Source organism: Equus asinus, chromosome 15 (assembly GCF_041296235.1).
Source record: "Equus asinus isolate D_3611 breed Donkey chromosome 15, EquAss-T2T_v2, whole genome shotgun sequence".
In the NCBI taxonomy this organism is placed as follows: Eukaryota; Metazoa; Chordata; class Mammalia; order Perissodactyla; family Equidae; genus Equus; species Equus asinus.
In genome coordinates, this window is record NC_091804.1 from 18,529,428 (window position 1) to 18,545,547 (window position 16,120).

At 41.7% G+C, this 16,120-nt stretch overlaps 1 protein-coding gene across 4 annotated transcripts in view; it reads left to right on the forward strand.

Annotated features, from left to right (window-relative positions):
* Window positions 1–16,120, forward strand: part of SLC23A2 (solute carrier family 23 member 2) — a 145,100-nt gene that overhangs the window by 106,620 nt on the left and 22,360 nt on the right. For all 4 annotated transcript variants that reach the window (XM_044748853.2, XM_044748854.2, XM_070485612.1 and 1 more), the window contains 2 exons: window positions 962–1,032; window positions 2,005–2,186. In XM_044748853.2, the coding sequence (XP_044604788.1) occupies window positions 962–1,032; window positions 2,005–2,186 (253 nt within the window). The remainder of the gene's footprint in view (window positions 1–961; window positions 1,033–2,004; window positions 2,187–16,120) is intronic.

The window sequence follows — 16,120 nt, forward strand, 5'->3', positions numbered from 1 at the left end:
GCAGGTGATAAAAGGGAGGCCTGGACGTGCTGCCCTTAGCAGCGGTAAATCCTTTCTGGACTTAGGCACGGAACACGCAAACCAACAAACAGCTTAGAATGCTCCAATCCGTGGATCATGTTCCTGTCTCTCTCTCTGTCCACTCGTGCATCCCTAACCCCAGAGCAAGTAAGGACCAGAAAGGACCTCATTTCTCTATGCTAATGAAATTGATAAACATGGGAACAGATTAGAAAAGTATTTGTGCTATTTTTCTGCCTCTTTCTTTCAGTGGATTTTGCGAACCACCAGTAATCACTCTCTTTGCTGCGTCAGCATCCCTTCTCTGAACATCTCTGCTTTTTAAGGATCTGGCTGCTTTGATTTTCTGCAAATGACTTTCATCCCCCCTCCTCCCCGTAGTGATTGCAAAGATCCTTAAATAACCCGATAAGGTCAGGAAAAGATCAGATAGGGGATTTGAGAAAATCAGACCTGTTGTACTCTCAAAATACTGTTACATTTTTAGGTTCTAGGAGCAAAGTTTTTCAGCCTTCATTTCCTTCCTTGCTCCTAGGAGTTACTTTGTGACCACTGATTTGATTTAGGAACTGGAAAAGGCCCTCTGTTTTATCTAGGTTTTTAAAACATCAGTCAGGCAACCTTGCTATTGGGCTTTTCAGTTAGCTGCTTGCAAAGGTTGGTCTTTGTGTGAGGCTGGCACTAGCAGTGTGCATCACTGCTTCAGTCAGCTTTTGACAAGCTGGGAGCTCTCAGTCGAGGAATAGCTCTGGTTAAGTTAGCGTGGGGGACTGCCCCGTTCAGTATGGTAAGCCGTACTGTCGCAACTTGAATTTCAGGGATGCGTGTTGATATACTTAAAACAGGGAGGAAATTCTTCTTAAAAAGAGTAAATTGACTATGTCCTGTGAAACATCAGTGTCACTCCAAGAAAAATTTTGTTTTTGTTTTTGTTTTCAAGATGTTTCAGTTGCCAATGGAACAGCAGAACTGTTACACACAGAGCACATCTGGTATCCCCGAATACGCGAGGTAAAGGAGGAGTGCTGCCTGCTCGTGGCTTCTTTGTGTTTCTTCTCAGCTTCACTGTTGGTTGTGCCTAAGAAATTGCAGTTGCTTATACTAAGCCCTCCTTTTCTTTTTCAACTACTGACATGTTTATTTCTGTTTTTAAACTGGATTTGGATGACATTACTATAAAATGAAGCATGCAGAAATGCTCTGTGCAGTCAGAGAGTATTGTTCTCGCCCTTGTTTCCCTCTTTCTTTCTCCCCCTTTCCTCCCATGCACCCACAGACCTGCCCACCTACACCCTCAAGCACCTTCCAGCGTAACCAGCTGAGGGATGTGGCGCCCTTGGACCGACCTTCAGAGGCTTGTCGACAGGCAGCAGAACTGTTCATTCCGGCCTCAGTGTTTGCCTCCATCTGTGGAAGGAGTTAAAGATCCTTGTCTACTATGATGCATTTGAACAGAACAGGGTTCGGGAGTCTTCCGACCTCAAGAAGAGCTGACAGTTTATCCAGAGCTTTCAAAACCTATAAGATCACTCACCGTTAGTTCCGAATTTGCACAGATACGGTTGTTGTGCACAATAGAAACATTCCTGTGGAATTTTTATCAATAGCACTATCTTTTAAATGTCCTGCAGGGGCTAACTTTTTAAAGTCAAGAGTCTTTGTACTGCGGTGTTCCTCTGAGGCTGGTTTTGAATGTCTTAAGTGAGAATTAGATCTGTCTCCTTTCTCAGTGGAAAAGGCAAGTTAGCTTTCTGTCCGGTGCCCTTGTTTGTAATCCTTTCACATCAGTCAGGTCGTCCTCAGGTCATGCCCCAGTCACACCTACTGGTTTCTTTTGGGGTTCCCCAGGAATTTTCCACCTCTATGATGCCTGTTGTATAATAACTTGATGCCTTGCAGAAGTGTCAGTTGTGGTTGCAGGTGACAGTGGGGTGCGTGATGTACAAGCGGCTCACTCTCATGTCTGTGCCTCTCTTGTTCCAGATCCAGGGAGCCATCATCATGTCCTCATTGATAGAAGTGGTCATCGGCCTCCTGGGCCTGCCTGGGGCTCTGCTGAAATACATCGGGCCCCTGACCATCACGCCCACGGTGGCCCTCATTGGCCTCTCTGGTTTCCAGGCGGCAGGAGAGAGAGCGGGAAAGCACTGGGGCATCGCCATGCTGTAAGTCTTCTCAGACCGCCCGGAAGTGGGCAGTGAAAATCTCCCCTCTGCCCACTACCGAGGGACAGCCTCTCTCAGCACTTACACAAACTTTAGGAGGCCTTTTAAGTAAGAGTAGTCTGACAGTTTCAACTTCAGTGCTTCATGCCAGGGAATTATTGAAGGGCCTTTTAGACCTGGAGGTTGGGAAGTGCCATGCAGTCAAGTATTCCAAAGACTGGTTTGCCAGTGATGTGTAGAGGGAGGGTTGTAAGGTTTTGTTTTTTTTCCGAAGTAATTTTATTGGGATTATAATGGATTATAACTGCATAATTTCAGGTGTACATTATTCTTTATCAGTTCCTGAATACACTTAATCATGCTCACCCCCAGTAGTCCAATTTTTATCCATCACCATACATATGTGCCCCTTTCTCCCCTCCCCCTCTGGTAACCACTAACGTGTTCTCTTTATCTGTATATTTGTTAGCTTCCGCATATGAGTGAAATCATGAAGTATTTGTCTTTGTCTGGCTTATTTCGCTTAATATCATACCCTCAAGGTCCATCCACGTTGTTGAAAATGAGACAATTTTCTCCTTTTTTATGGCTGAGTAGTATTCCATTGTATATACACACCACGTCATCTTTATCCTTTCATCTATAAATGGACACTTGGGTTGATTCCACATCTTGGCTATTGTGAATAATGCTGCAATGAACATAGGGGTGCATAAGTCTCTTTGGATCATTGATTTCAAGTTCTTTGGATGAATACCCAGTAGTGGGATAGCTGGATCATATGGTATTTCTGTTTTTAGTTTTTTCAGAAATCTCCATACTATTTTCCATAGTGGCTGCATCAGTTTGCCTTCCCACCAGCAGTGTATGAGTGTTCCCTTTTCTCTACATCCTCTCCAACATTTGTTGTTTTTTGTCTTGGTAATTATAGCCATTTTGACTGGTGTAAGATGATATCTCGTTTTGACTTGCATTTCCCCAATAATTAGTGATGTTGAGCATCGTTTCATGTGTCTGTTGGCCATCTGTATATCTTCCTTGGAAAAATATCTTTTCATATCCTCTGCCCATTTTTTGATCAGGTTGTTTTTTGTTGTTGTTGTTGAGTTGTATGAGTTCTTTATGTCTTTTGGAGAACAACCCCTTGTCTGATCAATGGTTTGCAAATATTTTCTCCCAGTTGGTGGGTTGTCTTTCTGTTTTTTTCCTGGTTTCCTTTGCTTTGCAGAAGCTCTTTGGTCTGATGTAGTCCCATTTGTTAACTTTTTCTTTTGTTTCCCTTGCCCGAGTAGACATGGTATTTGAAAAGATGTGGCTAAGACCAGTGTCAAAGAGTGTACTGCCTACACTCTAGGAGGTTTATGGTTTCAGGTGTTAGGTTCAAATCTTTAATATATTTAGAGTTAATTTTTGTGTATGGTGCAAGATAATGGCCTACTTTCATTCTTTTGCGTGTTGCTGTCCAGTTTTCCCAACACCATTTATTAAAGAGACTTTTCTTTCTCCATTGTATGTTCTTGGCTCCTTTGTCACAGATTAACTGTCCATAGATATGTGGTTTTATTTCTAGGCTTTCAGTTCTGATCCATTGATCTGTTTGCTTTTGTGCCAGTACCATGTTGTTTGATTACTATAGCTTTGTTGTATGTTTTGAAGTCAGGGATTGTGATGGCTCCAGCTTTGTTCTTTTTTCTCAAGATTGCTTTGGCTATTCAGGGTCTTTTGTTGTTCCATATAAATTTTAGGATTCTTTGTTCTATTTCTGTGGAGAATGTCATTGGGATTTTTATTGGGATTGCATTGGATCTGTAGATTGCTTTAGGTAGTATGGACATTTTAACTATGTTTATTCTTCTTACCCATGAACATGGAGTATCTTTCCATTTCTTTATGTCTTCTTTAATTTCTTTCAATAATGTCTTATATTTTTCACTGTACAGGCCTTTCACCTCTTTGGTTAAGTTTATTCCTAGGTACTTTATTCTTTTTGTTGTGATTGTAAATGGGATTGTATTCTTGATTTCTCTTTCTGCTAGTTCGTTGTTAGTGTATAGGAATGCAATTGACTTTTTAAAATTGATTTTGTACCCTGAAACTTTGCTGTAGTTGTTAATTATCTCTAATAGTTTTCTAGTGGATTCTTTAGGGTTTTCTGTATTTAGAATCATGTCATCTGCAAATAGCGAAAGTTTCACTTCTTCTTTCCAAATTAGATTCCGTTTATTTTCATTTTCTTGCCTAATTGCTCTGGCCAGTATCTCCACTACTGTGTTGAATAGGAGTGGTGAGAATGGGCACGCTTGTCTTGTTCCTGTTTTCAGAGGGATGACTTTCAGTTTTTCACCATTAAATATAATGTTGGCTGTGGCTTTGTCATATGTGGCCTTTATTATGTTGAGGTACTTTCCTTCTATACCCATTTTATTGAGAGTTTTTATCATAAGTGGGTGTTGGATCTTGTCAAATGCTTTCTCTGCATCTGTTGAGATGATCATGTGATTCTTATTCCTCATTTTGTTTATGTGGTGTATCACATTGATTGATTTGCGGATCTTGAACCATGCCTGCATCCCTGGAATAAATCCCACTTGATCATGGTGTACAGTCCTTTTAATGTATTGCTATATTTGGTTTGCCAATATTTTGTTGAGGACTTTTGCATCTAAGTTCATCAGTGATATTGGCCTGTAGTTTTCTTTCTTCGTGTTGTCCTTGTCTGATTTTGGTATCAGGGTGATGTTGGCCTCATAGAATGTGTTAGGAAGTGTTCCATCTTCTTCAATTTTTCAGAGTAGTTTGAGAAGGATAGGTACTAAATCATCTTTCAGTGTGTGGTAGAATTCTCCAGAGAAGCCATCTGGTCCTGGACTTTTGTTTTTTGGGAAGTTTTTGATTACTGTTTCCATCTCTGTACTTGTGATTGGTCTATTCAGATTCTCTATTTCTTCTTGATTCATTTTTGGAAGGTTGTATGAGTCTAGGAATTCATCAGTTTCTTCTAGGTTATTGAATTTGTGGGCATATAGTTTTTCATAGCATTCTCTTATAAGCTTTTGTATTTCTGCAGTATCTGTTGTAATTTCTCCTCTTTCATTTCTAATTTTAGTTATTTGAGCCTTCTCTCTTTTTTTCTTGGTGAATCTGGCTGAAGGTTTGTCAGTTTTATCTTCTCAAAGAACCAGCTCTTAGTTTCATTAGTCTTTTCTAATGTGGTTTTAGTCTCTATTTCATTTATTTCTGCTCTGATTTTTGTTATTTTCCTCCTTCTTCTGACTCTGGGCTTTGTCTAGCTCTGTTAGGTGCATTTTTTTTCTTTTTGAGATTTTATTTTTTCTTTTTCTCCCCAAAACCGCCTGGTACATAGTTGTGTATTTTTAGTTGTGGGTCCTTCTAGTTGTGGTATGTGGGATGCCGTCTCAACATGGCCTGATGAACAGTGCCATGTCCATGCCCAGGATTCAAACTGGTGAAACCCTGGGCCACTGAAGCAGAGTGCATGAACTTAACCACTCGGCCACAGGGCTGGCCCCATGTTAGCTGCATTTTAAGATTAATGATTTGAGATTTTTCTTGCTTGTTGAGGTGGGCCTGTATTGCTATGAAATTCCCTCTTATGATTGCTTTGGCTGCATCCCATAAGAGCTGGTATGTTGTATTTTCATTTTTGTTTGTCTCCAGGTATTTTTTAGTTTCCCCGTTGATTTCTTCAGTGATCCATCAGTGGTTCAACAATAGCATGTTTTTAGTGTCCACATATTTCTGACTTTCCTAGTTTTGTTCTTGTTGATTTCTAGCTGCATAGCATTGCGGTCAGCAAAGATGGTTGGGGTGATTTCAGTCTTCTTAAATTTATTGAGGCTTGCATTGTTTCCCAACATATGGTCTTTCTTGGAGAATGATCCATGTGCACTTGAGAAGAATGTATATTCTGCTGGTTTTGGATGGAGTGTTCTCTGTATATCTATTAAGTCCATCTGATCAAGTGTTTCATTTAAATCTATTATTTTGTTGTTGACTTTCTGTCTGGTTGATGTGTCCATTGATGTAAGTGAGGTCTTAAGCTCCCCTACTATTATTGTGTTGCTTTTAATTTCTTGTTTTAGCTCTGTTAATCCTTGATTTATGTCTTTGATGCCCCTTTGTTAGGTGCATATATATTAATAAGTGTTATGTCATTTTGGTGGAATGTCCATTTTATCATTATATACTGCCCCTCTTTGTCTCTCATTGTCTTTTCTAACTTGAAATCTGCTTTGTCTGAAAAAAGTTTGGCAACGCCTGCTTTCTTTTCGTGGCCGTTAGCTTGTCTTCCATCCCTTCACTCTAAGCCTGTGTTTGTCTTTGGAGCAGAGATGTGTTTCCTGGAGGCAGCATATTGTTGGGTCTTATTTTTTAATCCATCCAGCTACTCTGTGTCTTTTGATTGGAGAATTCAATCCATTTACATTTAGAGGGATTATTGGTATATGAGGGCTTAATGTTGCCATTTTATCTCTTGTTTTCTGGTTGTTTTATGTTTCCATTATTTCTTTTCCTTTGTATTTCTGACTGTCATTTCATTTGGTGGTTTTCTGAGGGAGATTTCTCAGTTTTGTCTCTTTTTGTGAATTGTGGTGCTGCTCTGATTTTTCGTTTAGTGGTTACCATGAGGATTGTATGAAAGATATTGGAGATCAGATAAGCCATTTTCTTATAACCTCTTATCTCCATTAATCTAAGCAGCTTCCTTCTCTTTCCTCTCCCCTTCTGAATCATTGCTGTTACAAATTGTTCTGTTTTTAGTTTTGTGAGTTTGTGGCTAAGTTGAAGTGTTCATCATTATTTTTGATGCTTTCTTTCCCTTTCTCTTCTAAGTTGTAATTGAGTCTTTACCTCCATATTTTAGTAGAGAGCTGCTGGTTTCTGATCATGTCTGTCTATTTATCTCCTTGCTCAGGGCTTTGGGGACCTTTGCCTTTTAGTTGCCAGTGTGAGGGCATCTTTAATGATTTCTTGTAGGGGAGGTCTAGTGGCAATGAACTCCCTCAGCTTTTGTTTATCTGAGAAAGCTTTTATTTCTCTATCATATCTGAAGGATAGTTTCACTGGATAGAGTTTGTCTTTCAGTATTTTGAGTATATCATTCCTTTCTCTCCCAGCCTGTAGGATTTCTGCTGAGCTATCCACCAAAAGCCTAATAGGGTTTCCTTTGTAGGTTATTTTCTTCTGCCTTACTGCTCATAATATTTTTTATTTATCATTAACTTTTGCCATTTTTACTATTATATGTGTTGGTGAAGGTTTTTTAGCATTGATGAAGTTTGGCATTCTGTTGGCTTCATTTGTGTGTAAATCTGGAAACGTCCCCAAGTTTGGGAAGTTCTCAGCAATTATTTCTTTGAACAAGCTCTCTGCTCCTTTCTCCCTCTCTTCTCCCTCTGGAATACCTATAATCCTTATGTTGCTTTTCCTAATTGAGTCGGATATTTCTTGAAGAATTCCTTCATTTTTTTAAAATGTTAATTCTATCTCCTCCTCCACCTGTAGAATTTCTACCTTTTTATCCTCTAGAAGACTAATTCTTTCCACCATAATATCAGTTCTATTTCTTAATGATCCTAGATTATTTTTTATTTCACTAATTGTGTTTTTCATAGCCAGAATTTCTGCTTGATTTTTTTTTTATAGCTTCAGTCTCTTTGGTGAAGAAGAGATTCATTTGATTGCGGAGCTCCTTGAATTGTCTTTTCGTGTTTTCTTGTAAGTTGTTGAGTTTCCTGATGACAACTATTTTGAATTCTTTCATTTAGGTTGTAAATTTTTGTGTCTTCAGTGTTGGTTTCTGGAGAATTGTCATTTTCCTTCTGGTCTGAGTTGTTGCTGCAGTTTCTCCTTGTGTTTGACGAACTAATCTTTTGTCGGGGCATTTGTGGTATTCTTAGGATGCAGATTCCCCCTGTTACTGCTAGGGGGAAGCAGGAGCAGAGTTTCTGGCCCCACCCCATCTGCTGGAAGCTGTGGGGATATTGTGGGTGCTTGCCCCAGCCTGGGGTGCTTTGAGTTGCTTGTGTGGACTGTCCTTGACAGGCAGGGCTTCCTCTCTGGGCTAGGGCCACTCTTTGGTGCCTCAGGGGCACTCTGAGCTCCCCCTCCCCACCAGAAAGTGATCACCAGTAAGCTAAAAGCTACTGCTGCCGCCTCTTCCCACAGCCACTCAGGACATGTTCCCTCTTTGGGGGCTCAGCAGCACTATGAGTGCTCACTTGCGGGTCTGGGCTGTGTTTGCCCCACCCAAAGATCTGCTGCAGTCTCTGCTTGAGGTCTGCAGGATGGCTGTACTTGGTGGGTGGGGCTTCCTCATTAGGACCTCAGCTAGGGCTGCTCCTTGGCGGCACAGGGGCATGGTGGGCTCCCCCTCCCCATCAGGAAAGTGAACCTGAGTGGGCTCAAAGCTGCCACTGCCTTTTCCCACAGCCGCCCAGGACACGTTCCCTCTTCGGGGGCTCAGCAGCACTATGAGTGCTCACTGCAGCCTGGGGTGTGCTTGCCCCAGTGCGTAGATCAGCTGCCATCTCTGTTTACAGTCTGTGGGGCTGCTGTGCTTGGTGGGCGAGGCTTCCTCACGGGACTGAGCTAGGACCATGCCTTGGCAGCACAGGAGCTTGGTGGGCTCCCCCTCCCCACTAGAAGAACGACCATGCTGTGGCCTAAGGATTACCGCCACCTCCTCCTATGGCCACCCTGGTGCATGTTCCCACTTTCTGGGTGCTTTGACCAGGCTGGAAAGCATTCGTGTGCATGCGCAGGGCTGCCGGGGGAGAGCAAGACGTGCTCACCTCTCTCTGCCAATTCCTGGGTGGCCAGTCCATCCACCCTCAAATGTATAGCTGTGTGTGTCTCTCAGATGTCCTGTTGTGCTGTGTAGGCTTCCTCCATTGGTCAGTGAATGTCCATTTAGTTGTTCTTCAAAAAGGGGAGAGACAAAGGGAACTGCCCACTCCTCTATGTTGCTGATCTCACTCTATAAGGTTTTTAACTTTGAGAAGGGAGTAAGGTGGTCGCACCATTAGATCTTAAGTTTTTTTTTTTTTCTGGGAAAGATTCGCCCTAAGCTAATGTCTATTGCCAATCTTCATCTCTCTTTTTTGCCCCCCTCAAAGTATACGGTTGTACATTCTAGTTGTAAGTCCTTCTAGTTCTTCTGTGTGAGTCGCCACCACAGCATGGCTACTGACAAACAAGTGGTGTGGTTCTGTGCCTGGGAAATGAACCTGGGCTGCCGGAGTGGAGTGTGCTGAATTGAATTGCTAGGCCATCAGGGCTGGCTCAGCTCTTAACTGTTGAGGTTGTGCCAAGTATCGTGCACATGAGTTGAAATATCTGAGAAGTCACATCTTTTAGATGAGACTCAAAAATACCTCCAGACTGGCAGGAGACAGAGATGCTGTGGGAGGATGTGTTGGCATTGAAGGTCACATGGTTCCCCAGGCCAGTCAGAGCTCTGACACCTCTAGGGGGTTGTGGTTCCTGCCAGAGCCCTGTTTGTCAGTGCTGGTCCTTGTGCACAGTACTGCAAGTCCATTAAAGATGTCATTTACCCCTTTCAGTAATGTCAGTAAAGACATCAAGGACTTTGATAATATTGTGAGATTATTAGAGCCACAGAATTCTGTGTACCAGAAATAGAACCCACATTCTCTTTTTGTGACTGTAGAGCGTAGTAAAAGTTGATCATATCATAGAGAAATGCTCCCAAGACTCTTGAATTTTACTGACCAGTAGAATTTCTAAAACAAATGAAAACAAACAGGATTCCCAATTGTTTTTGTTTTGCTTTGTGAAATATTCTGTGGTTGTTCAATAACAGGCAGCCCTTCCTGAGCCTGTGCATCACAGCTTTACATTTGCATGTGATGAACTAAGGTGGGTGCAGAGTTATCCCTGTTCAGCAGCTAAAGAAACTGAGCCACAAAGATGCAAAGTTAGTTGCCCAGCATCATACAGCTAGTCAGTGGCTGGGATGGTTTTCAAAACCCGAATAGTCTGACTATAACTTAACCATAACATTCTTGCCTCTTTCTGTGTTAAAAACACTATGTACAAATAAAGTGAATCCTTGCATCATCATAATGCATATATCCTTACAAATTAAGGTATGTGAAAATATTCAGGATGGTTCTTAATTTTCTCCTTTCACCAAAGGTTGGTCAGTATTCTCCATACCACTTTGGGTGTGTAGAAGACATGTAAGAATATTCATTCAGTGAAATGCAATAAGTTCTCAAAAGGACAGATTATATTTACCATCATACAGTAAACTTAGAAACCAGTAAAAAAAAAGGGTGAACAAACCTCTAAACTGCTTAGAAGCTAAAAAACCACCGTTATAAGTAACTCATAGTCAGAGAGGAAATTGAAACTTCCAATTGCTGATAATTTAGAAAATAATGATGATAATAGCACTAATCACACTGACAGAGCAGTCCGAGTTTTTCTCGAGAAAATTCATAACCTGAAAGACTAATGAAGTAGATGAAGAGCTTGTCTCCAGAAACTAGAAAAACAGGATAAAAAATGAGCCCAATGAAAGCAGGGGGAAAGAATGAATAAAGATAGGAAAAATCTGAAATAAATAAAAGTGGTATATCCAAAAGCTGGGCCCTTGGAGAATAATGTGTGGACAGACTTCTGGCAAGGCTCATTAAGGTGAGAAGGGAACGCACGCACAAATGGAGGGATAAAACCACAGATCCAGAGAGGATGAGTTAATTCTATGCTCCCTGCCCCCAGTTAAAAAAAAATTAATAAAATGGATGGTTTTCAGAAAAGCATAAGTAACCAAAGGGACTCCTTCTCCCCCAACCTCTGAAGTCAGGGCTCCTCAGAACGTGGTCCTGGGCTGCCTCCTCGACGTGCTCTTCCCCGGGAGACCTCATCCAGGCCGTGGGGCCAGCAAACATCTGTTATGCTGGTGACTTCCCCATAAACCCGCAGCCAGACCTCTGAACTTCAGCCTTGGATCCAGCCCCTGACTTGCCCTCTCCATTTGCTGTTATACAAGACATCTCAAACTTCAGAGGAAGAAAGCTCCAAACTTTCGATTCCTTCCCTGCCCCCCAAACCAGTTCCTTGTCCTGTTGTCCTCTTTTTGGTCAAGGCACAACCGCACGCTCAGTTGCTTAAACCAGGAACCCTGCAGTTGTTCTCGATTCTTCGCTTTCCCTCATCCCCGACGTACCACCTGTCAATCTGTCCTACCTCCAGAACAGGTCCTGTCTTCACTGCCACCACCCTCAACAAGCCTCACCTTCAGCCATAGCTTCTGAACTGGTCTCCAGCTTCTCTTTTGCTCCCTTCCTCTCCATTCTCAGTCTGGTCAAGTACTTGGCCATTATCTCTTCCAGGCCTCCTCTTCTGCCACCTTCTTTTGAAACTCCAATTAGACACATGCTAGAGTTCTGGAAGCTTGTAGGTCTTCTCACTGTCGCGATGTCTGAAACCTCACCTGCTGCCCCTTGGTGCTCCATTTACACCTTGGGCTAGGCACTCAGGGCCTTTTCGCTCTGGAACCTTGGGGTCAGAGGTGAGAAGTGATCTTCTCAGATGCCTTCCTCTCCCCTATTCCTGCACATCTCTTTCTGGAATTTCTAGAATGTTGGACCTCCTGAGCTCTTCCTCTCCTTTCCCTTCCTGTTTTCCATCTCTTTCCCGTCTTTTCTCTCTGTTCATGGGAATTTTCCTCAGCTTTATCTGAATTCTTCTCTCAAGCTCTTCATTTTTGCTCTCACGTTTTTTAGTTTCCAAGAGCTCTTGTTTTGTTCTTGGGTTGTCAGCTCTGTGAGGGCAGGGCCTTGGCTCTGTGCGGGTTGCCTTGGCACCACCGGCACCCACCGTACCATCTGCCACAGAGCAGACGTTCTGTAAGTACGTTGTGAATACATGAGGGGAGGAGCAGGAGGTGTGAGTACACCCGTGACCATGGGAAAGGTCAAGAAGGACATCAAAGGACTTACATTCCTAAGAGAAGCCCTGGGCTCCGTTGGTTATACAGTTGAGTGTATTATATCTTCAAGGAAGAGAGAACTCCTACACTGTTTAAACTGTTCTGGAGCTTTGAGAAAGAAGGGAAACTTCCCAGTCAATTTCATCTCAGTGACATTTCCTAACAGAACTAATACAAAAGGGAGACCATGGATCCACTGTTTCCTTACCGGGGTTGTGTAAAACCCTGAGCCGAGTTCATATGTGTTCAGGTAACAGCGTGCTTAATAAAGCTCAGCATGCTTCTCTACTGTGAGGCTCCTTGCAATCTGTTAAAATGCTAGTGTGCAGAAGACTCTTTTCAGAAAAGGGCTTTAGTATCCAGCTCTGCACACGCTTATTCTTTTAGTGCCACGTTTGTAAACGTATCTGGGAAGAATGGTCCTTGGAACGTGGTTTGGGAATATGCTGCTATGGATAATATAATAAAAGAACAAGGCATTATGTGTGATTTCAAGAATTCAAGGATGATTAAATATTAGAAAATTTACTGATAAAATCCATTATGGGTCAGTAGTGGATTTTATTAATAAAAATCATGATAACAATTTAAAAAAATCAATCAAATACAACCTAGATGCCTACTGCAAACTGTTAGCAATATGGGAATAAAAGGATCTTTCATGGGGCCGGCCTGGTGGCACAGCAGTTAGGTTTGCACATTCTGCTTCGGTGGCCTGGGGTTTGCTGGTTTGGATCCTGGGTGTGGACATGGCACCTCTTGGCAAGCCATGCTGTGGTAGGTGGCCCACATGTAAAGTAGAGGAAGATGGGCATGGATGTTAGCTCAGGGCCAGTCTTCCTCAGCAAAAAGAGGAGGATTGGCAGCAGATGTTAGCTCAGGGCTAATCTTCCTCCAAAAAAAAGGATCTTTCATGACTGAGATTTTTAAATGCCTCATACTTTAATGATGAAAGATGTAAATCAGGCCTGCCTATTGAAATCAGAAACTGATTTAAGATAATACGTGTTTATCACTGGTACCATTTAAAGTCATTCTGGATAACCAATGCATAAGACAAGAAAATAAAATAATATGAATCAATACCAGAAAGGCTAGGGAGAAGGGAATGGTGACTCGCCCTTACAAGAATGAAAATAGGCTCCAAAGCTTAGTAACAATACTGTGGTCCTGGGACAGGATAGGCATTGGTAGAGCAGAACAGGAGGGACAGAAATAGAACCAAGAAAAGAATTCACGTTTAGTATCTGATGGCAGTCGTATTTGAAATCAATGAGGAATGGAAGAATTGTGTAGGAAAAATTATTTGGAAAAAGTTAGATTTCTAGTTTATGTCAAATTACATTTCAATTAAATTAAAGACTTAAATATAGAAAATAAAACCATAAAAGTGCTAGAAGAAAACCTACATAAACATTTAATAAGACAGGGAAGATCTTCTGGTATTGAAGAGAGAAAGATTGATAGATGTTATTTCTGATGTATTTGAAACTCACATCAAAAACCACTGAAACTAAATTATAAGTGAATCTGGGAAAATATTTACAACTAATTTCACAAGAAAGGCTGATGTTCCCAATTCGTAGAGTTTCACTAATTAATATAAAGGAGAGAGAGTTCCAGTGGAGTAATGGTCAAAGGATATGATAAGAACAACCATGTAACAAAAAAAAGGAAATACAGATAGCCAGTTAGTGTATAGAAAGGGTCCTCCTCCCCAGTTATCACAATGCATACTCGTCGCGTTAGCAGGGCAGGTACTGGTGGTGGATCAGCTTGTACATATGGGTTCCTAAGTCGCTCCAATACAGTTGGCATTTAGAGACAGGTTCTCAGGAGGTGAATGTAGCAACATTTCTAACACAGGCATTGGTCCTCAATGAGAACTGATTTTTTTCTTGAAAAAACTTATTTTTTGTTTACTTTTCTCATGGATAATTTCAAACCTATTCCAAAGTAGAGAGAATAGTGTAATGACCCCCCCCATATCATCACCAAAGACTCAAATCTTATTTTATCTGTATCCCCAAAAACATTTAAATTCTAGGCGTTTGAAGTTTAACAGTAATTAAACAGGGAAATGTAAAGTAAAATAGTAGTCCCACTTACCACCATCCCTCAAAAAAATCTTCTCATGATTAACTAGTGAAAATTTAATATTTATCCTTCCATATTCTTTTATCGTTTATGCATAAATACAAATATATGCACATAGCTTTACCATTATGTTATTTTATAATTTGTTTTTCACCCCAGCAATTTGTCGGGCTCACCTTTCCAAGACAATGTGTTTGGATCTATTTCATTCTTTGTAAAACTGCACAATGTTAAATATTATGAAATAGTCTAATTTATTAAACCATCCCCCAATTGATTGAATGTTGTTTCAAGTTTTTGCTGTTGCAAACAATGCTGAAATACGTGTCCTGAGAGGTTCATATGTGAAGAAGGAATATTAAAGTAAATGATGATACAGTTTTTTAAATTGATGAAATTAGTAGAGATTTCAAAGTATCGTGGGACCCTGGGTGATGGGAAGTAACAAATGAATGTTCTTAGTCTCCGGGTAGGATTGTAAATTCACCCATCCTTTTTGAATGTATTTGGCAGTTTGTATCAGAAGCTTTCTAATAAGGTATTTATTGTTTGATCCGTTCTAGTCCTGGGAACTTGTCATAGGGAGATATGCAGACAGGTGCCAGGGAGAGGCGCTCCTTCGCGGCTGTTTATCTTGCTCCCAGTGTCATACCGTATGAGAATTGTTAAACAAGTTGTGTGATACATCCATGAGATGGAATGCTTAGAGCACTATGATAAGGATGCAGACCTGTCTGTTGAGGTCATGGCATTGGTAGGGGCGACAAGCTGGTTGGGAAGCAGCATGTAAGGTATGATTCCGGCTTGCGTCAGATGATGGCCTGTTTCTGCTCTGAGGGCAAGGATGACATCAGTCCGTCCTGTCTCCCTCTCTAACCCCCGTGCCCGGGACTCAATGATGCCCTATAAATATCCAGGGAGTAGAAGCCATTCAGAATCGATAGACCAGAATGTGACATGGTTGTCACTCAGTGGTGGGATAAGTGATCTTTAGGATTTTGTCTTTTTGCTTATCTGCCTTTTATAATTTCCCTACATTTTAGTGTGTATTGCTTGCGTAATATTTGTAAGGTAAAAGAGAGGTCAGCAAGCAAGTGAGATATAAATGTGAGGTGGAGAGAGCCAGCTGTGGTGGACAGAACCCTGGCCTGAGAATCTGGGGCTCAGATCTTTGTCCCTTCTCTCCTTGGCCAAAGTGTGTGACCGTGGGCACATCCCCCACCTCTGAGCCTCTGCTCCTGCCTCTCTGCCATGGAGCTTCCTGCCCTACCTGGACCACAGGTGTATTTGAGGATAAACATAAATTAGAAGTAGATGGATTTTAGAGTGGGAAGAAGATGGAGCATTCATCTGTTCAGTCCGCTCATTTAAATTGTGCTGCCAGATTTGGGCCTGAGATTTGGGTGTCCTTCCTCGAATTCTCTATGTCCCCATCCCCTTTTAAACATGCTTTGAGAAGTGACCACCACAACGCAGGTGTAACTGTCAGGTGGAGTGTTACCTGAAATAATGACAACAATAATACAGACTTTGGACCTTTTTGGATCTCATAGTGTACACTTTGAAGTAAGTTAGCGTTTTTTAAAATAGGAGAATTTTATGTTGCTCTAAGTTTAAAATAAACCAGTTTTAGTATCCCTCATGGCCCTGTGATTTTTTTGTTAAACTTCACCATCCCGGGGGCATTGGAATAACTTGGGCACTATGTATATTTTGAACCTGCAACTGATGCCGGCCTGGTGACTTTGTGGCAGGGCAGAGACCTCCGTCACCAGGTCAGCGAAGCGCCTGAGTAGGTGGGGAGATGGTGGAGCAGCACAGGCCTGTGTCCAGCCAGCTGCAGTCCGCACCTCGT